Source organism: Panthera uncia, chromosome C2, assembly GCF_023721935.1.
Source record: "Panthera uncia isolate 11264 chromosome C2, Puncia_PCG_1.0, whole genome shotgun sequence".
Taxonomy (NCBI): domain Eukaryota; kingdom Metazoa; phylum Chordata; class Mammalia; order Carnivora; family Felidae; genus Panthera; species Panthera uncia.
The window spans coordinates 112,283,754-112,305,886 of NC_064810.1; the positions used below are offsets into that span (position 1 = coordinate 112,283,754).

The window sequence follows — 22,133 nt, forward strand, 5'->3', positions numbered from 1 at the left end:
AACCCTGAAAGTGAGTGAAAAATGTGTGTGCTTGCATACATGTACATTCTCTGGGCAGGGAGAGAATCCATACCATCACAAGAGTCTCAAAACTTAAGACCCACTGATCCAATCCTGTCCCACACTTTAGAGAGGAGGAACCAGAGTCCCAGGAATGTGATGACTTCCCTGATCCACAAAACTGCACAACAGCAGAGATAGGCTGTCACTCCAGACTTTTTGCATGACCCTCACTCTCTTCTCCACACTCTGTTGATCGTAGGGGTGGGGGAGAAGGGGAAAGGTGATTAAGCACTCAGGAGCAAAGTCGTCAAACGATTGCTCACCCTCATTTTGGCCCCAGGTGGGATGGATCAGCAGAGAGGAGGTTTGCAATGATGATGCCTTAACAAAGGGCCCAGGCGTTCACCTGTATGCCACCCCAGGCCTTGCTATCTGTGGAATCTCCTCTCCATTAGGACCTAAAGCCAGGGACAGAGGGTGCATGTGCCCGGTTGTTGGATGCATGGTGGAAACAGAGCAACGTTCTTGTGAAGATCTGCCCACCTATGCCCGAGCAGCTGGGCAGTTCCAGGCTTCTCCACCTGAAGTCAGTTTTCCATCCCTCTACTTCCTCAGGCCAGTCTGGATCATGGCCCCACCTTTGTGAGTATGTTCCTCCCAGTCCAGATTCTATGTGACTAACCCCAGCTCGCCTCCTCAAATTTGGTATGCATCCTGCCCTCCAGTGTTGGCCTAAATCCTTCAGACTCCGGTCTCAGCCTGAGCTGCTGGATTCGACAGCCTTGCTCACCTTCCTCTTCTGAACTAACAGTACCCCATCTTGGACTTCTGCCTCTTTTCTGCACTCACTATTCTGTCCTGGGCACACGTCCCCTCCAGTCCTGGCCCCACCTGGCCATCCCGTCCTTCCCCAGCCTACCTGGCTTGCACAAGCTGCTCTTCAAGGGCTAAACTTACTCACAGTCCGACCCCTCCTTCTGTAAGATAGAAGTAATACCCTTTCCCTGCCTTCACATGTAAGCCTGCAACAGCTGGTTCAGGAGCTGGCTGGGTAGACCACAGGTAGACCCGGGCCCTGATCAACAACCCTGGCTCTCCCGCTCATTCCGCATTCTCTCCGTCCTGTTTCCCTGCTCTGCTTGCCAAGTCCCTTTCTCTTCTGTCTCTTTCTTCTTCTTCCTTCTCGTCTTTTTCTTTCTATCCTTCTCCCATGCTTTAGGCCTCCCTTGGCCTTTCCTGGCATTGCTTTGCCTGAGAGTAATACTCAGGAATAGACAGGTGCCGGAGCCCTTTGTGTTGACTAACGCCACCTTTGTTTTGGTACCAGATTTGTTTTGGAGGCAGATATCCAGGAAAGCTGGATGGTCGGATCGGTCCTACAGAGCAGGCAGTAGGCAGAGGAAGAAGCCTGGTTGGCAATTTTCCCAACAGCCACCTCAAATCTGTGGGTGATGGCTTTTAGACACCTTACCTTTAACAGACAAGGAGACAACCTCAGAGCTCAGGAGACTTGCCCCAGGTCTGGAATTAAGTCAGTGCAGCAGGGGAAGTGAACACACAGCCCTCAGACTGGAAGCTGTCCAAACAGCTGCATGGAGCAGGATCACAGCTCGCTGCCTTTCACAGCCTCAACCGGCACGGTCACACTACGGACACTTGACAGTTACTGGAAAGTTGTATTACGCGTTCCTGTCAATTCTTCATCCTGTGAAGGAGTAGCACTGTGAATTTCTCGGTGAAGATTAATCATTTTCTTTCTTGCTTAAGACTGAGGCTGTTTCCCACATCCCTACCCTGGTTTCGCTTGTCTCAAGGATTTCATTGCAAGGGCGGGACATTCCCCCTACCTCCCCCCACCCCAACCAGAGCCTGCAATCAGGACCAATGAAAGCCAAGTACCTCACCGCCTCCCCCTCCCCCAACCCGGTGACTAAGAACTGAGTATTTAAGAGGTTGCAGGAATGGGCTGAGAACTGCTTTTGCTTTCTCCACAGACAGGCATACTCTCTTCTGACTTGGCCATCACTGAGCTGCAGAGTGAAGAGGGAAATCCTCGCAGCCTCTGCCACCACCATGTGTTATGGAAAATGTGCACGGTGCATCGGACATTCTCTGGTGTGGCTGGCCATCCTGTGCATTGTAGCTAATATTTTGCTTTACTTTCCAAATGGGGAAACAAAATATGCCTCCGAAAACCATCTCAGCCGCTTCGTGTGGTTCTTTTCTGGCATCGTAGGAGGGGGCTTGCTGGTAAGTTGTTCAGAATTATTACAAGCTTAAAAAAGTCTCTTCTGTTAAAGAGGTGTTTTCATGGAAAGTTTTCTACAATGCCTATTTCCAAAGCCAGTTATTTTTGTTCATCTTCTTTTGAAAGCAGATTGCACAAAAGTTGAGCTACGTCTAGTGTATTAATTTTATCAGACGTTTTACAAAGTCCTCTTTCAACCAACAACGAACTTCCTTTTTGCTAAGCTCTCTCACTTTACAGCTAGAAAACAGATATTAGCTTTTCAATCAGATCTGAGAGTGTCTAGAGTTTCTAGAACTGAAGTGGGTAGGCATTTAACATTTGCCCTAGGGAGCTGGGAGGGCGTCACTGGTTCTCTGTCTAAATCAACAGTTTCGGATCCAAATTATCTGCTGTTTATTCTCAGACATCTGTGACAGGAAAAATTATCAATTATGAGTGTATTGCTACTTAAAAAGAAGGATAAATTTTCTCCTTTATGTAATCCTGGGTGTGGTGTCTAGGAAAAATCCTCCCGTTAGCAGCAGATCAGGATCTGAAGCTAACAGCGGAATGTGTTGTTTTTTCCAAGGTTTGTTTTTAATTGAAGTGAGAGGAATTTGCCTGCCAACCTGGGAGCTGGAAGTATTAGCTTCAACCACAGCACGGAAAGAATGTGGACAAACTCGAGCTTGCCACTTTAAATGCTGGGATTGAGAAGTTTAAAAAGACATTTTGTGGAATTGCTCATACCACACAGAATATTTTTCTTAGTCAAGAAAAGACCTGAAAACATTTAAATTTAATGCACTAATTATGGTATGGCAAATCGGTTTTGAATTTAAGTATCGCTGCCATGTTAACAATGGTTTGTCCTTAATATAACGTCACCCTTGTTTAGGCTTCTTTTGATCAAACTCAGAGTATTTCATACTTACTTTATTTAAGGAGCTTTATTGTGAAGCAACAACCATACAATCGCGTCATCAAAGAAATGGTTTTTATATATTGTATGCTGCTTTCATCTCTCCCACTTACAAAAACATTTCAATTATTATATTAAAGACTTGTATCATCTATGTGTACAAGGGGGGAAAAAACGAATTAAAGGCAGGGTGTAACAGAAACAGAGTTTGCCTCTGGGACTACATTAGGGAACTCTTGTGGAAGAAACATATTTATGGATTATTATTCTATCCCTCCCATACGACACCCTCACCCTAAAGAATGCTTTGGCACATTACATGAAAACAAGCAGATATTTCATTTAGAGGTGTTGTTTTTTTCCCCCTCATAGTTTTACATTCTTTGTGATACTGGGCCGACCTAACCCAAAGCCATTCCACATTGTCAGAAAGCAAGGTATTTTACCAAAAGATGCTTAGCCTGACCCTTATGACAGGCTTTAATGTGGGGAAAGATGGTGATTTTAATTTGATTGTTTTCTAACCAGATGTTCCTGCCGGCATTCGTATTCATTGGGTTGGAGCAGGACGACTGTTGTGGCTGCTGTGGCCACGAAAACTGTGGCAAGAGATGCGCGGTAGGTGCTCCAGCTCGGGTGGTGAAAGGGGTCCCTGGGAGGCAGGTGCGACGCTCCGGCTCACTTCTGCCGTCTCTCCTTTCCCTAGATGCTTTCTTCCGTCCTGGCGGCCCTCATTGGGATTGCGGGATCTGGCTACTGCGTCATCGTGGCAGCCCTGGGCTTGGCCGAAGGGCCAGTATGTCGTGATTCTCTTGGCCAGTGGAACTACACCTTTGCCAACACCGACGGACAGTAAGTCATTGTTCCCTGTCCGACCACACATTCTTGTCCACCGCATGGTATAGGGGCAATCCCATCGAGTTAGAAAGGCATCAATTATCCATGTATCCGTGCACTCAGCCAGGCGGTGACTCAGGCACCAGGCAGTGGTGTCAGAGGGTGGATGCCCAGTCTCTGACCTGGAGAAGCTCTAAGTGCTTTTAAATGGATTCGCTGATTCAGCCCTCATGATACTCTAGGAGTTGACTTCCACTCTTGCTCCTGTTTTACAGATGAGGAAAAAGAGGCACAGAGAGCTGAAGTAATTTATCCAAAGGCACATTCCTAGGACATGACAGCCAGGCAGCCTGGCTGTAGGGTTCGTGCTTATGTAGTGTGTGCACTATACCAAAACAGTTGGCTGGTTTTACTATTTTATAAGAAAATATTGTGGAATCCTTATGGATGGAAAGCATCTGAATTTAACCAACTCCCCGATTGATCATACTATCCTCATACACACACTCACAATATAACATAACCGCTATGTACAACAAACCCTTCAGGCGGGGCACCTGGGTGGCTCAGTGCATTAATTGTCCACCTACAACTCAGGTCATGATCTCACTGTTGGTGAGTTCGAGTCCCGCCTCAGGCTCTGTGCTGACAGCTGGGGGCCTGGAGCCTGCTTCAGATTCTTTGTCTCCCTTTCTCTCTGCCCCTCCCCTGCTTGGACTCTGTTTCTCTTTCTCTTTCTCTCTCAAAAATAAATAAACATTAAAAAAAATTTTTTAAATAATAAAAATTAAAAGAAAAGTAAAGTGATCAGGCTACATAAGACAGTCTTATACATGATCTTAGCATCAGGATAATTTAAGCTCCATTGTTTTATGTCGGTACTTATTTCTTATCTATTACTGAGAAAAGAACAGAAATAGCTCATAGAAACCGATGTACATGACAGCAAATGAATGACATCCTTCGTTGAATTTTGAAAGGCTTCGTTATGAGATTCACGAGTGGAAATAATATGAATAATGAATTTCAATTGCCCTTACCCTATCGAGACTGTCCCCCATGAATTGTATAGCATACAGTGAGTTTGTAAAATCGTGAACATGGAATTATGTGGACCTGGATTTTATCCCAGCTCTGCATTTCTCCCTCAGCAACCAGGAAACAGTGAACTGAGCTCTGTGTTTCTCAGTTACTTTGTAAAATAAAACCAATGGCAGTTGTCATAGGATAAATGAGATAATAAATGTAAAGTATTTATCACACAAGCTGACACACTCTGAGGCTGACCTCTGTTGGCTGTTAATATTATCTGCTAACTGACAATGAATACAACCCAATAGTAGCCTCTGAACAAATGTTAGCTTTACGGGGGTTTGAAATTTGGGTGGCCAATATAGTTATGGATCGTGATTCAACTTTGTTCAGAACATACTGAATGTGTGAGTGGAAATTGGCTATATATGTACAGACATTCAAGCTACTGCACAAACCCACCTCCAAAAAAGATCATGATTGGTGAAGCTGGAATGCAAGGAGAAGTGAGAATATCACTCAGCATTTTACAGCTGTTTGATTGTATGCCCCTCCCACCAGCCACCCCAGCTTCTGTAAGAAGCCTTCTGCTTCTATATCATTCCTCACTTCAACCTGTCCAGGGATTTCAATATGAGGAATAACTAAAGGTCACAAGCCAGTGATTAATTGCTCAATAGCCAGATGGGGACAAAGGAATTTTTTACATTGTGTCCTAAAATTACAACTTCCCCCCACCTCCTGATATGCAGAAAGATGGGGTCATAAGGACAGAATTCTTTTTTTTTAATCAACACATTGAGTTTCTGATTGGCTCAATGAACCATTCAAAGTTAGGTCTCTAATTCTAAGCCCCTTTGTTCTGCTGTGGTAGGAAGAAGTGATAAGAAAAGATTTATACCAGACCTCTTTGTGGGATTAAGTCAGTTGTAGGTTTTCCCACGATTGAATCCTATTTCATTAAGAATCCAAATGCTTTATGATGTAGCAAAGGCTGAAATTCTAAAAGAGCAATCGGAGATAGAATTTTTCAGACTGTAAGAATATCCAGGTACTTAGAAAGTCTCCTAAGTTGTATATATACGTGTATATGACTTCTGTGTGTGTGTGTGTGTGTGTGTGTGTGTGTGTGTATAGTCAAATGTGACTTCAGTGTGGTTTGCTAACATTTCACAAAGTGACCTCAGATTATTTATCATTCAATTACTTTTAAAATGTGTTCAGTACCTACTATGTACTAGATACTGATCTAGGGTCTATTTATACAATGATGAAAGGTCTGGTTCCGGACTTCATGGAGCTCAGACTTGTGGAATAGTTACATAAGCAGGTACTCTCCTGGCCTAGGGGAGATGCCCTTCCTCACACTTGGTCTTCCTGATCAGTGTACTGGTTACACTGAGATTGCATATTGTCTCCTCCCTTAGATGCTATGCTCTTCCAAGGCAGAACCCATGCCATGTTCACCATTATATCCCCGGCCCTGGCTTGAGGTCTAACTCACAATGAGTGCTCAATAATCTTTGTTGAATTTTATGTTTATCATTGCAGCAAGATCTGAATTTGTCACTTTGTGAAATGACAGACTAGAAAAATTTGACACAGGTCATTGAATTAGTTTCTTTTTTTCTGAACAAAAAAGCACCACACAGAAAGCTTATGAGACATCCCCTTAGATGTGGTCATATATCAGAAGTTTCTTCTTTTCATCCACAGGTACCTTCTGGATACCTCCACATGGTCCCAGTGCACGGAACCCAAACATATTGTAGAATGGAACGTCTCTCTGTTTTCCATCCTCTTGGCCCTGGGTGGAATTGAATTCATCTTATGTCTCATTCAAGTAATAAATGGTGTGATGGGAGGCATATGTGGCTATTGCTGCTCTCGCCAACAGGTAAGAGCTGTGAAAATGTCACAGCCCGGCCCTGGGGTATTCAATTACTGTAACACACTGTTATTTTCATCATAAAGAAAAAAAAGGCAAAATCAGATTCTGCTCCAACTACCAACGTTTGTTCCTACATCATCTTTGTGGCAAAGCATTTACAGCATTCAATTTTGCTTTCAGTAATAAGCTTCCTGAATATCATAGTTGCTGGGTTATCTTTTTTTTTTTTTTTTTTTTTATAGTTGGCTCTGTGTATATAGGAAAATGCTGCCCGTACCCAAAGTTTCCTTTCAAGAGCAAACTCACTGCCCCTTTCACTACCCCTGCTCTGGCCAAAGAGACACAATTTTGCTTGCTCTCATGTTCCCAACTAGTATATGCAAATAGTGGTCAATGTTCATTGCACCAGGCACGGAGCTAAACTCACATTTCAGAAGAGACTATGAGTCAGACATTAAGCAGTATGTCTAAGATCACCTAGGCAGGAAGTAACAGGCTTCAAACCCTAGGTCATTTTATGCGAGCTCCTGCTCTCAACCTGTCTGCAACACTTGCTGTTCTGTTGGATTTTCTACAATGCCTTCTAATAAGGAGTCACAAAAATACCCAAACAGCTAAGCACAGAGAATCACTAATAACCTTTGAATAGCAGCTCATGAAAAAAGCCTTTCATGGTAAAAGAAAACCAGGAAGCACTTGTTTCCTGGGGATATGATTTCAGAGAGAAGTATGCATTTGTTAGTAGTGGGGAAAGTTCTTGTTTCTATATCCTCCTAAAAAAAAAAAAAAACCACATAGTAATGAATTGATGGAAGTCCAGCTTTGGTTCAATTTTGGGAGGTTAGTTTTATGTCTTATTCTGTAAAACAGGATTAGGTAAACAGAAACTTATTTAATTTATATTTTCCTAATCATTTACTCCTTTGGTTCAAGGTCTCTTAACTGTCTTTTAAAATAAGACAAAATCTAATTAAAACTGAAAGCATGTGGCTACCATGAAAAACCTTGCTATGAATAAAAGGAAACTTTCTAATTTTTGAGGGGACGTTAAAAGAAAAATCTAGTTTTCCTTATCAGGCAAGTACAGCAAGATTAATAATTTCCTTGGGAGCCTGCCAAATTTCGAAGAAAACAGCGCAGTGGGAAACCTTCAATATGAAGTTGTTTCCAGGCAATATGGTTGGGGAGAGGCAGAGGAGAGTCCTCTCAGACTTATTCTAATGTGACCTATCTTTAGCCTTGGATTTCATACAAGGCAGAGTTTAAATTAGGTGAGGCCCCTTTGGACATCAGCACTTGTGCATTTTGGGGACAGGCATAATATGTCAATGACCAAAATTGCTCTAGTGATTTGCCAGAGTGACCCTCTTCTCTGAGCGGGGGTGGGGAGCAAGTAGTCCCATGGGGTTTCCCGTCTGAGTCACCAAAGAGATGGCTTTTTCACAGACACCACAGTGCAGATCTGCTATTTTTGTTTCTAAGACAAAAGACGCTTTCAGAGGGCAAGGTTTTTAGTGTAGATGAGTCAAGTCTGTAACTTGGTAGCACTTAATTGGGAAGGTTACCCATATTGAGCCCACTCCTGTGTGAAACTCCCATGGCATTATCTCTTAAATCCCTAAGATTAAAAGCCTACCCCAGGGGCGCCTGGGTGGCGCAGTCGGTTAAGCGTCCGACTTCAGCCAGGTCACGATCTCGCGGTCCGTGAGTTCGAGCCCCGCGTCAGGCTCTGGGCTGATGGCTCGGAGCCTGGAGCCTGTTTCCGATTCTGTGTCTCCCTCTCTCTCTGCCCCTCCCCCGTTCATGCTCTGTCTCTCTTTGTCCCAAAAATAAATAAAAAACGTTGAAAAAAAAATTAAAAAAAAAATAAATAAATAAAAGCCTACCCCAAACGCATTCGAAGCCAAGCAAACACCAGTAAGCTGTGGTTTCCATGGCCCTTTCCTGCAGCTTTTCCTAAGAGAGGACAATGGATCTGGTTTGTTTAGGAAACATTTCAGGAACATTGTCCAAGCTCTCAGTGTTGTTGGCCAAAAGCTCTGGGTAGTGGAGATCAGCCCACTTTATGTTTGCTTAAAACAGGAACTTTTAGGACTAACATGGCATCGTTGTTTGTTTAGCCTGATTGTAACGTAATGCATATTTCATTTTCTTTACAGCGATACGACTGCTAAAAGAACCACCCCACAACAGAACCACGATCTTCCTTTATTTCATTGTAATTTATATATTTTACTTGTATTAATTTGTAAAACTTTGTACTAGTGTATCATACTCCGTATATTCTACTTTTATAAATGTGTATAAAAGCTGGCATCTTCATGTGATGTCAGTGTTTGAGCGTAGCAAACTGTTTTTTTAGGAATGAGAAAATCCATGAGGTAATTTACAGACTGAATGACGGTCGGTCCTCAGCATAGCTGAGACAAACTCTGGCCTGAGTGATGTTTTTTAGAAACATTATAAGGATAAGTATCACACTCCAGTTACTATTATCTATGCCTGGGTTTATTAAAGGAAAGATTTCTAATTGCTTTTTTTAAGATCGCGAAGGAGAAAATCCAAAAACTTGAAAAGATGTGTCTGTTTTCACTGTTTATATGGTGTTTCCCATTCATATGCCTGCAAATCTCTGGCAAGAGTCCTTTTTGAAGTGTTTCATGTTTCATAAGAGACAGACACTTGCCCAGAGAGGGAGGGCTGGTTGAGAGTGCCCTGAGCTAAAGGAAGGCATCAAAATATGCAATGCTGCCGAGAGTACTGGCAGGTCCTGTTTCTCTAACAGGTAGAACACTTTTTGTCCTTCAGAGACAAGCACCAAGGATCATGTACTGACAAAGAAAAACGCCTGGATAGTTGGATGAGGAAAAGATGGGAAACGGACTAAAGCAGTTTCATCAGCATCATGGGAAAATGGGGCAGAGGGAGGAAGGGCAGAAGGACCATGGGGAAACACCCCCCAACTTTGATGGTTTAAATAGAACAAAATAAAGTATCCACTACAAGTTTTTTTTCTTGTTTAGTTTCACTGTCCTTTGTTTAAGGTTCCCCCTTTTGGGGTGCCTGGGTGGCTCGGTCAGTTAAGCGTCCGACTCTTGATTTTGGCTCAGGTTATGATCTCACGGTTGTTGAGTTCGAGCCCTGCATCGGGCTCTGTGCTGATGGTGCATTTGCTTGAGATTCTCTCTCTCCACCCCCCCGCCCCTCCTTTACTCATGTGCATGCTGTGCATGTGTGCTCTCGCCCTTTCTCTCTCAAAATAAATAAATAAGCTTGAAACTTCTCTCCCTATTTTTTTTTTTTTTTTTAGTTTTATATACAGCCTGAGGGGTGTGCAGCCCTTATTGCTTAGGGCTTTGTGTCTTCTGGGTTTTTTATCCCACTTTCTCTCCCTCATCCTCTCCTTCTTCTACGTTTCTCTGTTCTCCGTGCATTGCTGTTGCTGTGCCATTACCTTGGGGTCATTACACCACTTAGGTCCTTTCTACTGGATGCCTGAGGCATCAGGCTCCTGGGGAGGGTAACAGACATTTTCTCCCTTGATATTTTATATCTGTTATACAGAGTTAGGCCCTTTCAAGAGACAGGATTCCCTGATCTATTGGGAATTATCTTCAGAAGTTTTCTGCTTTTCGTGTTTATTGGCCTGGGTAATAGATGAGTTAATAAAGGAGCTTCTCGGGCTGTTGGACAGCAGAGTCCCTCCTGTGTGCTGGGTGCCCTACAGTGGCTTCCCCACGGAACGGTTCTAATCTTTTCTGTGCTTCTGTCTCCCTCTGGCAGTCCTATGAAGACTACAGACTTCTTTGAAGAATGCCATTTAAAAGTGCATAAAATATAGCATGATCTTTAATCGAATTGTGATATTTCATCAAAATGTTTTTGATAAAATATTGTGATATTTTTATCAAAATATTTTTGAAAATTATAATACAGTTTACCTGACAGCCAGCTCCATCACACCAGCCTCTGTAGACAGGAAGGCAGGCAGTGGTCTAGGGGGTGGGTCTAAGAACAACTGTACTTTTGATACAGAAGTAATATATAATTTATATATTGTTTATAGTCATATATGTTTTGTATTGTTAATCAAAGCATGATCAGCATTGCTGATACTACTGTGAATTGTTTCATGTAGTCATAACAAAGGAAATACTATATTTTCCTTACAGGTTAGTAAAAACATTGGCATTTTTTTTTCCTCTCTGGAGTTTAACACCCCTTCTCCCAGGTATCTATCCCTGGGTCTCTTGGGAATTCTTGGGCACCAGATTAAGAGCCCCTGAAAGAGAAAATCCAAACAAGAGGCATAATGATCAGGTATAAGCACCTCTTTTTCTTAAAGTCTATCCTCAAGGCAACAACAATAATAATGATTAATCATGATAGTAACAATAGCAACCATTTATTGAGTTCCTTCGATGGGTCAGTTACTATACTTAGTTTCTACACATATTATTTCACTGAAATCTCTCAGCATTCCTAGGAAGTGTTGCTTGTCTCCACTGTACAAAGTCAAAACTCAGAGAAGTTAAGTAATATGCCCAAGGCATATTATGATATGACTTCAGGTCAATCTAACATGAAAACCCATGCTTTGCTGGTTTCTGTCCTTGGCCCCCTCTTCCTCCTCTGCTACCCCTGCCCAGGTGCTGGGGCCTTGTCTCCTCCAACACTGACTCAGCCTCTCCACTCACCCAAGGGGGACTTTGACAGGTCCCTGTGACCCTCAGTCATCCCACCCCAGAGCTGAAGTTTGAGTGACTCAAAGTTTTCCCTAGTTTGTAAATTCTTTAATAGTAGACATTACCATTTTCCAGAGGAAATAGCAAAATAAATCACCTTCTACCCTAGTTTATTTATATTTATAGCTCACATGGTGGGTCTATAATATTCCAAACCCTTCAATTTGACTGGAAATTCCCTCAGAGATTGTACCAAAACAGCTTATTATATCACCTGGCAACATAAAAGCAATACAATTACTGTAGAATCTGAGTCACCTGAATAGCACACGTGGCCCAAAGGTTAGATAGTTCCCTCCGAGTATAAATTTACCATAGTTGCCAAATTTATAAATAACTTGCTAGATATAGGGAATCTCTTGAAGTAAAGTCTGAGGAAATTGATGGAGCATTACCTTCACTACAGTTTGTTTCTTGTACACATGTGAGACCCTTTTGACTATGTTTCCTCTGATGCTTACCTACCATGGGAACAGGTATGGGATTTGGTGCAACTTTTCAGAAAAGCAACAATCTGTAAGGTCTGCATATCCTTTTTAACCCAGTGTATGTGTGTATGTGTCTATCTGTCTATTCTATTTACCTATCTATCATCTGTCTACCTACCATCTACCTCCCTATCTATCTATCATCTATCTATATATCTATAACTTCTAGTAATTTATTTTAGGAGAATCATTAAGGATATTTGATTTCAGCCTTGCAGATGCCACCACTCGGAGCCCCCTGAGCCTCCCAGCCACAGTCAACTCCACCGAGTTCTTCAACATTGCTATGGATGGCAAGCTCTTGGGTCAAATCTCCATCGAGCTGTTTGCAGACAAAGTTCCCAAGATAGTAGAAAACTTTCATGCTCTGAGCACTGGGGAGAAAGGATTTGGTTATAAATTTTCCTGCTGTCACAGGATTATTCCAGGATTTATGTGCCAGGTGACTTGACTTCATAATCCATAATGGCAAGTCCATCTGTGGGGAGAAATGTGATGATGAGAATTTCATTCTGGATCACACAGGTCTTGGTATCTTGTCCATGACAAATGCTGGACCCAACACAAACAGTTCTCAATTTTTCATCTGCACTGCCACACCTGAGTGATTGGGTGGTCGGCATGTGGTTTTTGGCAAAGTGAGAGAGAGCATGAATATTTGGAAGTATAGACTGCTTTGGGTCCAGCAATGGCAGCACAGCAAGAAGATCACCAGTGCTGATTGTGGACAAATCTAATAATTTGGCTTGTGTTTTATCTTAACTACCAGCCCATTCCTTCTGTAGCTCAGGAGGGTATCCCTTCACCCCCATCGACTAGAAATATCCTATAATCTTTGTGCTTTCACTGCAGTTCTATGGGTTCCATATTTTCCTTATTCCCCTCTAAGTGTAGCTTGATTGCAAAGTTAAATTTGTGATTATGAAATAAAACCTAAACAAATAAACAAAAAGATGTTCAGTTCCAGGGATAATTTTGGGAGTAGTATTTATACCAAGAAAAATAACAAGAGCCTAAATGTCCAACAAGGAACTGGTTTGGTAAAATGTCAGCACAATAAAATTTTATTTATATTTATATTTATATTTATATTTATATTTATTATATATATGCACTAAAAAGTAATTTTGGTTAGATTCTGGGTGATTTTTGTCTTGATTCATTTTGCCTATCTATACCTACTAAAGTTTTTACAATAAACACATACTACATTTGGAAAGAAAGCAAAAATGAGAAAACAAATATTCATTCCTGAAATCATTCAGGGAGTCATCCACAGTCTTTGAAGGAAAATCCCCAAGTATATGAGAAAACCATTGTTCCTTTCGGTGGACAGAGGAGTCATTCTTCAGTGAACTCTGGAGAATAATTGTGCAGGAAATTAGCTGAAGGGCTGGGCCAGGTGAGACAGGCAGTAACCACAGGCTAAAAATATTGTGGGGAGGCTATAATTCCCACTCTGTGTTTGGGAAATGTAAGTACGTGGTGTCTACTTAGTCTAGCTACCAAATAAGATTTTTATAAATATCAGTTACATATCTGTTTTTCCATTCTTAAAAATGAAAGCAATGAAATGCTTTTACTTTGAGAATTGGCCTTTTATCAGGGCTTTTTGTAGCATAGCTTGAATTTTCCTCATTTTCCTCTTCTGAGATGAGAGGGATGGTCAACAATGGGGTTATAGGACATGGTCCAGCCTGGTTTGTGGAGATGATTCACAGCACATTATGTAGAGAAATTGTCACCCACCCCAGGCTAGTAAAAATGGTCCTTCCTCCCCTTTTAACACAAAATAATTTTTGTGTTTGTTCATCTTTGTCAATTTAGATACTTTTTAAAAAAGTGGGCCAGGTTGGGATCTCACAGAATACTTAACTCCCTATTGTTTAATCCCTTGGCTAAAGTAGATGTTCTAAAACTACACTCAGTTCTGTCAATAATCTCTGACACCTAGGTTAAGTTTTTAACTTTTTAAACTTTTATTGAAATGTAAATTTTTTACATGTAGTAAAATGCACACAAAAATGTGTAGCTCAGTGAATTTTTTTAAATTTCAATTTATTTTTGAGAGAGACAGAGAGAGCATGAAGGGGGGGAGTGACAGAGAGAGAGGGAGACACAGAATCCAAAGTAGGCTCCAGGCTCTGAGCTGTCAGCACAGAGCCCAACTTGGGGCTCGAACTCATGAACCCCAACATCATGACTTGAGCTGAAGCCAGATGCTTAGCAGACTGAGCCACCCAGGTGCCCCTACCTCAGTGAATTTTTACATATGTTTATACACATGTAACCACCATCTAGATCAAGATGTAGGACTCCCAGCACTCAGACAACTCTCTCGTGTCCTCTCTGAGACAGTATGTACCTACCATCACCACACACACTCAGAGTAACTACAGTTCCGATTTCTATCACCATAGATTAGTTCTGTCTGTGCTTGAACTTTATAGAAATTGAATAATAAAGCATGCTTTCCTTGTGTCTGGTTTTTCTCACTGAACGTTATGTTGTTGAATGTTGACTCCTGAAATATCAGCAGAACAATCTGTTCATGAGACAACTCTGAATGTATTGCTTACGGCCATCAGGGAGAATACCACCTTGAAAGAACTTTCATTGGAGGGATAAGGAAAATGCTGAATTTGAGATTTTGATTCTGGTTCAGGTGAGTCTTTCAGTGCGAAGACTTGAATAGGATTTGTAGGAATTCTATCATTTAGGACTGTGGGAAAAGCATGGCAAGGATTTTGATGTGAAAGGTTCAAAGACTCCTGAGATATGAACTCTTGATGTTTTCTATTGAAGAGATGATGGGGTCTTTTGGGAAGTTCTATAATGAAAAATAAAGTTATTTGCCTGGGCAAGAGTATCCTGGAATAGTAAAGCTATGTTAATGAAGACTATGGAGTAATAAAATCATGGTAATATAGACAGTAAGCTGTGGAGTAGTTTATGGTTTTAGTCCTCAGTGTCCAAGTGGGGGTTGGAAGGTAGGTGGTTTCAATTTGTAATAATTTTGGTATTCATCTGTGTTGTCTTATGTAGCAGGAGTTCTTGTCCTTTGCTGTATAGTGTTCCATTATTTGAAAATAATACAGTTTATTTACTCTGATTCTATTAATGGATATTTGGGGTGTTTCCAGCTTTTGTATCTTTGGAAATATGTTCTTATGATCATTCTTGTACGTGTTTTTTTGGTGCATATAGTACCGGTGTTGGTTTGTTTGCTTTTGCCTTGGTAAGGACTTGAACTGCCAATAGAGGTTCTTTTGTTGTGCTCTAGTTAGCATTCCAGGGAACCCAGAGTTTCCCCCTGGCCCAGCACCCTGAAGGTTTGGCTCATCTCTTCATCCAAGGGATTTTCAATCAGTCACGAGTTCAGTATATCTGAACTGACCACTACATGCCCTGTCCTGTACAAGGTGCTGACGACCCAGCTGTAAACAATATTTTACAAGCTCTAGTATGCAGAGCCCTTGACCATGTGGCTCACCCTGGTATTCATGGCTCCTAGAATAATGTCCAGCAGGTAGCAGGTACTCAATGATCAGTGGGTCAGCAAATCTGGTCTGCTGCCTGTTTTCGTAAATAATGTTTTGTGGAAAGACAGCCATACTCATTTGTTTACATAGTGTCTATGGTTTCCTTCCTGCTGCAGTGGCAGAATTGATAATTGTGAAAGTTAACTTATGTTCCACAAGACCTGAAATATTTACTATCTAAATCTTTACTGAAAGAGTTTGCTGATGTCTAGTCTAGATGGCCATTTGTCTCACTAAAAATTGACACTTCCATTACAACAGGAGAAGAATGGGTATTTTTGTTATTTTTAAGCTTATTATAGAAATTAAAAAACATTTTAATAAGTAGAGAGAGAAAAGAATGAAATTGGTTTACTGGCCAACCAGCTAGAAGAATGGATACTAGGGAATATATTCGTTTCCTAGGGATGCCATAACAAAGTACCACAAACTGAGTAGCTCAGAGCAACAGAAATTTATTTTCCCCCGGTTCTAGAGGCCAGAGGTCCAACATCAAAGTGTCAGCAAAGCCATGCTCCCACTGAAGTTGCTAGGGAAGGATTTGTTTCAGGACTCTCCCCTAGCTTCTGGAAGTCTCAGGCATTCCCTCCACTTGTAAAAGGACATCCTTTCCCTATGTCTCTTCATGTAGACTTGTCTCTGTGCATATCTATATCTGTGTCCACATTTCCCATTCTTAGAAGGACACTAGTTGAATTGCATTAGGGTCCACCCTAATAACCTCTTGATTAATTTGATTACCTCTGTAAAAACTGTATTTCCAAATACGGTCACATTCTGAGGTACTAGGTATTAGGACTTCAACATATCTTTCTTGAGGGGACACAATTCAGCCCACAACAGAGGAAATACTAGCTGTCTCTGGGACTTCATCAGCATCTTCTAAACTAAACAGATGTCCTATGAGACCTCTTTGGAAAAAGTCTGGGAAATAGTACACACAAGACAAATCTTCCTGAAGATTCACCACACCCATTAACATTCCATAAACTCTGAGAAGTCTTCTTGTAAAACCTGTTTAACTCAAAACTTCCCAAATTATTTAACTCACAGACCTTAGGGCTGCAGCTTTGGAAAGAAAGTAAATAGCAGATAAGAAGAGAATCACGGATTTGGAAACATGATAAACTTGTAAAGGGACAATAGATGATAGAGGTCAGAGGAAATTTTTAATGATGACCAGGAACTTAGGATGAAAGAAAAAAAAATTCTCAATATAATTAGCTCCTGCCTGTTCAATGTACAGAAACTCTGATGTGCTTTATCTACATCTGCTGTTCTTGAATAGCTATGCAGGGTTACCACCCTTCTGGATCTTGCTCCACTTCCCTAGGAGAATATTATGTGTCCTTCAAGGACCCCAGCTCCCTAGGTTTGTAAGGAGTGCCGATTTCCAATGTCACAATTTTGGAAATGAAAGTTTCTACTGTAGCTGTCTTGGCCTCCAAGCGGGAGATGTCTCTGAGTGGGACAGACAATAGAATTTCAGAGATATAAGTAACTTAATTATAAGTCATTTCGTCCCTCCATAGTTTAGGGTCAAAGCCAGATCTTCCACCAACTCCATTTCCAAGTCCCAATGTGTTTATCGTGGGGTGTGCTTGTATGTGAATGTGGGCACTGGTATATGTAACCTACAAACCCTTGCAAAGACTGAGAAGAAACTTCCCTCTGCATTTACCTATGCATCCTCTTGTGCATGGGTGTAGAGGTATGGGGAGCAAGGACATGCCATGGATGTGAGGCAGGCAAAGCTTGAGGATAGAAAGAGACAGAAATGAAATGACATATTAGTAACCAGTTTCTGCAAAGGCAAGTTGGATGATTCAGTCTTTAGCACCTCTGGCTAGAGGGTTAGGGTGTCCTGTGAGTCAGGTAATCTGTGAGCAATTAGGCGTTTCTTTGGCCCAGGGAAGCGTCACACTAGAGGCAATGGTGAGTCTCATCTTGTATAATGAGAGAAGTATTCATATTCACATCTTCAGGACTCCCTATGCAGATGAGAACATCAGGGTTTGGAAGCTTGTAGATGTGCTAGGTGGGAGAACCACACCCAGATACAGAGAAAGTATGAGGAGGGCTGCAGAGGCTCCCTTGACCTTCCCTGAGCACCACACTTTTCTTGGCTCCACACCTTTTACTCTCCCATCACCTCTGTTTCTGAGGGTAAAGCAAACTAAATGAAATGGTTTCCATAGACCACAGGGGGTGGTTCTATTTTCCTTTCTGAAGATTTCTTTTTTTCTTTGGAAGTCATCCCCCCTTTTATTAAAAACAATTTTTTTTTTAAGTTCGTTTGTTTATTTTGAGAGAGAGAACATGAGTTTGAGCGGGGTGGGATAGAGAGAGGGAGAGAGAAAGAATCCCAATCAGGCTCCATGTTGTCAACTTGGAGCCCAGTGTGGGGCTTGAACTCATGAACCATGAGATTTGACCTGAGCTGAAATTGAGTCAGCCACTTAACCGAGTCATCGAGATGCCCCTCACTCCCCCTTTAATGCCTCAGGGAATTAAATGACAACTGGACTCCGACTTTGACTTTTACCAAATAACAAGCACATTTGAATAACTAAAGGTCCACAGAAATTTGATTAGCCAAAGAACCATGCAGAATGGGTGCTGGTTTTCACTCAGGAACCTGGGATTTGGGTTTTGACTGGTGATCTTGGAGAAGTCATTTTTTTTCTCTCTGAGCCTCAATTTCCTAATTTGCAAAGTGGAGATAATAATGTAATCTCTAACTGCCTATCAGCATTAGGATGGTCAAACTAGATCCTATATGAGATCATTGTAATTTATAAAGTTTTGTGTCATGTTATTATTATTTTGTCCATGAATAAAAGGATTAGAATAGTAGTTCCATTCTATTATCACTCTCATTAATTCTTGCCTCATCATCATCTTCCTCACCCAAGTCATGAACTCTGGGATTCAGGAGCCACCCAACATGTGAAGACTTTGCATATAACTTCTTCTTCCTTTGAACTTTAGAACAGGAGCTCAACTCTGTATGTTAAAATCACCCAGCAACTAGGCACCAACATCTCTCATGAACATAGAGGTAAGAATTCTCAACAATCTAGTAGCAAATCAAATCTTAACAATGTATAAAAAGAATTATCTATCACAGCTAAGTGGGATTTAGCTCATGAATGCAAGTCTGGTTCAACATTTAAAAATCAATTAATGTAATCTGCCACATGAACAGACTAAAAAAGAAGAAAAATTACATCTCATACCAATATATGGACAAAATCCAACACCCATTCATGATAACAAAACAAAACAAAACAACTCTTGTCAAACTAGGAATAGAGGGAATTTCCTCAACTTGATAAAGAATATCTACAAAAATCCACAGCTAACATCTTACTTAAGTGAATAACTAGAGTGTTTTCTGCCAAGATCAAGAGCAAAGCAAGTATGTCCCCTCTCATCACTCCTTTTCAACATCATAGTGGAAGTCTTAGCTAATATAACAAAACAAGACAAAAATGATATAAAAGGCATACAGATTGGGAAAGAAGAAATAAGCTGGTTTTGTTTACAGCCAACATGATTGTCTCTGTAGGAAATCCAAAAGAATCAACAAAAAACTCCTAGAACTAATAAATGATTTTAGAAAGTCGCTCACTGATCTGTAGCAAGAAGGGCAAATTTCTGGAATATATGCTGCAAACTCACTTGTCCTGTCACCCATGGCAGACCTCACTGACCTTTCCCAAACTCTTAACCAGTGAGCCCAGACATGGCCTTAGGATCCTTCTCAGCCCATCAGGTGGGCATCAATAATTGATCAGAGTTTGCCAATGGAATCCCCTTTGTCATCTCTGCTTTATAGATTCACCCCATCTCCAAATCAGGCTTTGCTGGATCTTCTTCCCCCTAGTCCTGGCTCCTTCTCCATGACTTGAAAAGTTTGGTGTTTTCACAGGAAAGCTCTCCAACAGAGGCTGAACAGACTCTGTGACGGCTGCTCAGGCTCTAGGACAAAGCTGTACCTTCATACTGTGCTTAGTCTTTAGCTCTCAAGGACTTTCTGCAAACATTAACTCATTTATTTGAAAAGTCTGGGGCTATGAGGACTAATGAGATAATGCTGATGAAACACTCTGTGTTCCCAAGATGAAAGACAGCAGGCTATTCATATAAAAGGCATTTTTAGAGGCTACTGAAAATTCTCACGGGGGTTGGCTGCCTTTTTTGCTTTGCTGTGAATATCGTTTAAGGCCAGGAGACAAGGCCTCACTACTGTTCTTTAGAGAAGGCTCGGTGATGTGGGAGGGGTAGCGGTGAGAACAGCTTGGTAGCACTCCTGCATCTATCACTTTCTAGTTTTATTATCTTAAGCAAGTTTCTTAATGTCTCTTAGCTTATTTTCCCTCCTATGTCCAATGGGAATGATAACGTCTGGTTGAGATAATGTATGTGAGCAGAGACACTTGATGTCAGCTCTTCTAAGGAGTTGGGCCAGCTTGGGCTGATTTTATAGAGCCACACAAGCAGTATATTTGCACTTTAGTAAGAGGAAATGTAGAGGATGGTGACGATTAAAAATCCAGAAAAGAGCCTTTCTCTGACTAACACGAGAATTAGGAGTGCTCAACTCTTTTAGAAATTCCCCTTATTGATCTTTAATTAAAAACAAGAGCCATGATGAGCCCAGCATGGCTCTAGAAGTCAGGTTGTATCCATTCAGACAGCTGACCTCTCTATTCAAAATATACTAAGTGGTTACTCCACACCAAGCTAAATAATAGGGATGAAAAACAAAGCTGTCATTTTCCCAATGTGTGAGAAGAAATCCCTGCTGCAAAATACAGATAACACATTTCATTAATTCTAAGATGCACATTTTCATCACACTGTAACATACCTGAAATTGGAGTGCATCTTAGACCTATCACAGTTTAAATAACAGCACTTCCTTCTTTTATTAATGCATCACAGAATAAATGAAGCATCTTGCAAATGATGACATCAGATTCAGTGAAATACAGCAATAGCTATCTCTCAGGACTATTTGCGGGTTAAAGGGAGTAAATTGGAAAAGCACCTGTATTTATGATCTACTGCTTCATAGCAGATAACCCCAAAATTTAGCAGCTTAAAGCAATAAACTTTTTTTTTTTTTTTTCCTCATGGTTTTGGTGGCCAGGAATCCAGGAGCAGTTTAACTCAGGTTCTAGGTCAGGGTTGCTTATGAGGCTGCAAAGGGAACTGGGTCTACTGTCATCTGAGGTTTGGGCATGGAGGATCCACTTCCAAGATCATTCATGAAGCTGTCAGCTGGAGGCTTTAGTCCCTGGAATGTAGCCTTCTCCATTGAGCTGCTTATGACAAGGCATCTGGCTGATCCTAGAGTCAGTGGGGTGTGTGTGTGTGTGTGTGTGAAAGAGAGAGACAGAGACAGAGAGAGAAAGGCCCAAGATGAAAAGATTGAAGCTGCAGGTGTTTATACCTAGTCTTGGAAGTTACATACTGTCTCTTCTGCCACATTCTGTTGGTTACACAGACCAACACTGGTACAAGATAGGAGGGTGAGGAACACTGGGTGCCATCTTGGAGACTGACTATCATAGTACCTAACACACTGAAGGATGCAAAGAAAGTCAGAAATAAATATTAGTTTTTCTCCCTCTGTAGTACTCTCCTTTTTACCTCATATAAATTCTGTTGGAAGAGATTGGGTCTTCATTTAGGTTTATACCACCATCCGACTCATACTTTCAGTTTGCACAGCTATCTAGCCGGAGTGGCAAATGTAATGAAAGTGAAAAGATGTCAAAGAGAAGTTTCTGTGTTTGACAACTTGGTGTGGCTGGGGATGGAGACATTCCCTTCTGGCTTGTGTTCAAAATGGAGAATCTTGGGATTTTACTGATCTCTCTTTATAAAAAAAATGCATCCAAATTTAGAGGCTAATCATCCAAGAGAACTCAGCCACCTTAGGGCTTCTGACCTTCATAGAGGGATGGTTTGGCACCACATGATGGCCTAAATACAAGAGCTCACAGGATCTCAGACCTAGAATCTTTTGTTAGGATGTAAGGAAACTGGCTAAGCAAATCATCATTTACCAGTATAGTGAAAAAAAATAAACAGATGATTGTAAAATTCTGGAGCCATCAAATCCTGATTTCCAAGTATTATTGGAAATAAGAAGCCTGGTTATTCACAAATGAATTTAGAGCAGGCCTGGATCCTGTCCCATGTACCCTAAATCTATGGTTCTGGAAGTGTGGTTCTGGCCCAGCATCATCAGCGTCACTTGGGAACTGATTTGAAATGCAAATTCTCAGTCCTCACTTCAGATCTGCTGAATCAGCCCACATGGGAGTGGAGCTCAGTGAGGCTTCTGTGTTTTAATAAGCAGGTGATTCTGATGCTTACTCAAGTTTGGGAACCACTGCTCATTGTAAAATCCTTTCCTTTGATGTAAG

General features: G+C 41.4%; 1 protein-coding gene across 2 annotated transcripts; it reads left to right on the forward strand.

Moving 5' to 3' along the window:
• The first annotated feature begins 1,947 nt into the window (after positions 1 to 1,947).
• On the forward strand, positions 1,948 to 13,183 carry TM4SF1 (transmembrane 4 L six family member 1). 2 transcript variants are annotated; one of them, XM_049629724.1, is made up of 6 exons: positions 1,949 to 2,253; positions 3,684 to 3,773; positions 3,862 to 4,007; positions 6,741 to 6,921; positions 9,075 to 9,133; positions 12,359 to 13,183. In XM_049629724.1, the coding sequence occupies exons 1-5, from the start codon at positions 2,077 to 2,079 to the stop codon at positions 9,087 to 9,089; spliced, it is 609 nt and encodes a 202-aa protein (XP_049485681.1). In that variant the 5' UTR covers positions 1,949 to 2,076; the 3' UTR covers positions 9,090 to 9,133; positions 12,359 to 13,183. The 2 variants fall into 2 exon arrangements, with proteins under 2 accessions (XP_049485682.1, XP_049485681.1); XM_049629725.1 differs by lacking the exon at positions 12,359 to 13,183 and having other exon boundaries at positions 1,948 to 2,253; positions 6,741 to 6,938; positions 9,075 to 9,925.
• The last annotated feature ends 8,950 nt before the right edge of the window (positions 13,184 to 22,133 follow it).

Excerpts from the sequence above, each read along its gene's own strand:
- TM4SF1 (XM_049629725.1), top strand. The coding sequence starts at position 2,077 with ATGTGTTATGGAAAATGTGCACGGTGCATCGGACATTCTCTGGTGTGG. Across the intron at positions 4,008-6,740 it reads TTTGCCAACACCGACGGACA|GTACCTTCTGGATACCTCCA; the intron begins GTAAGTCATTGT and ends TTTCATCCACAG. Across the intron at positions 6,939-9,074 it reads CAGGTAAGAGCTGTGAAAAT|CGATACGACTGCTAAAAGAA; the intron begins GTCACAGCCCGG and ends TTTTCTTTACAG.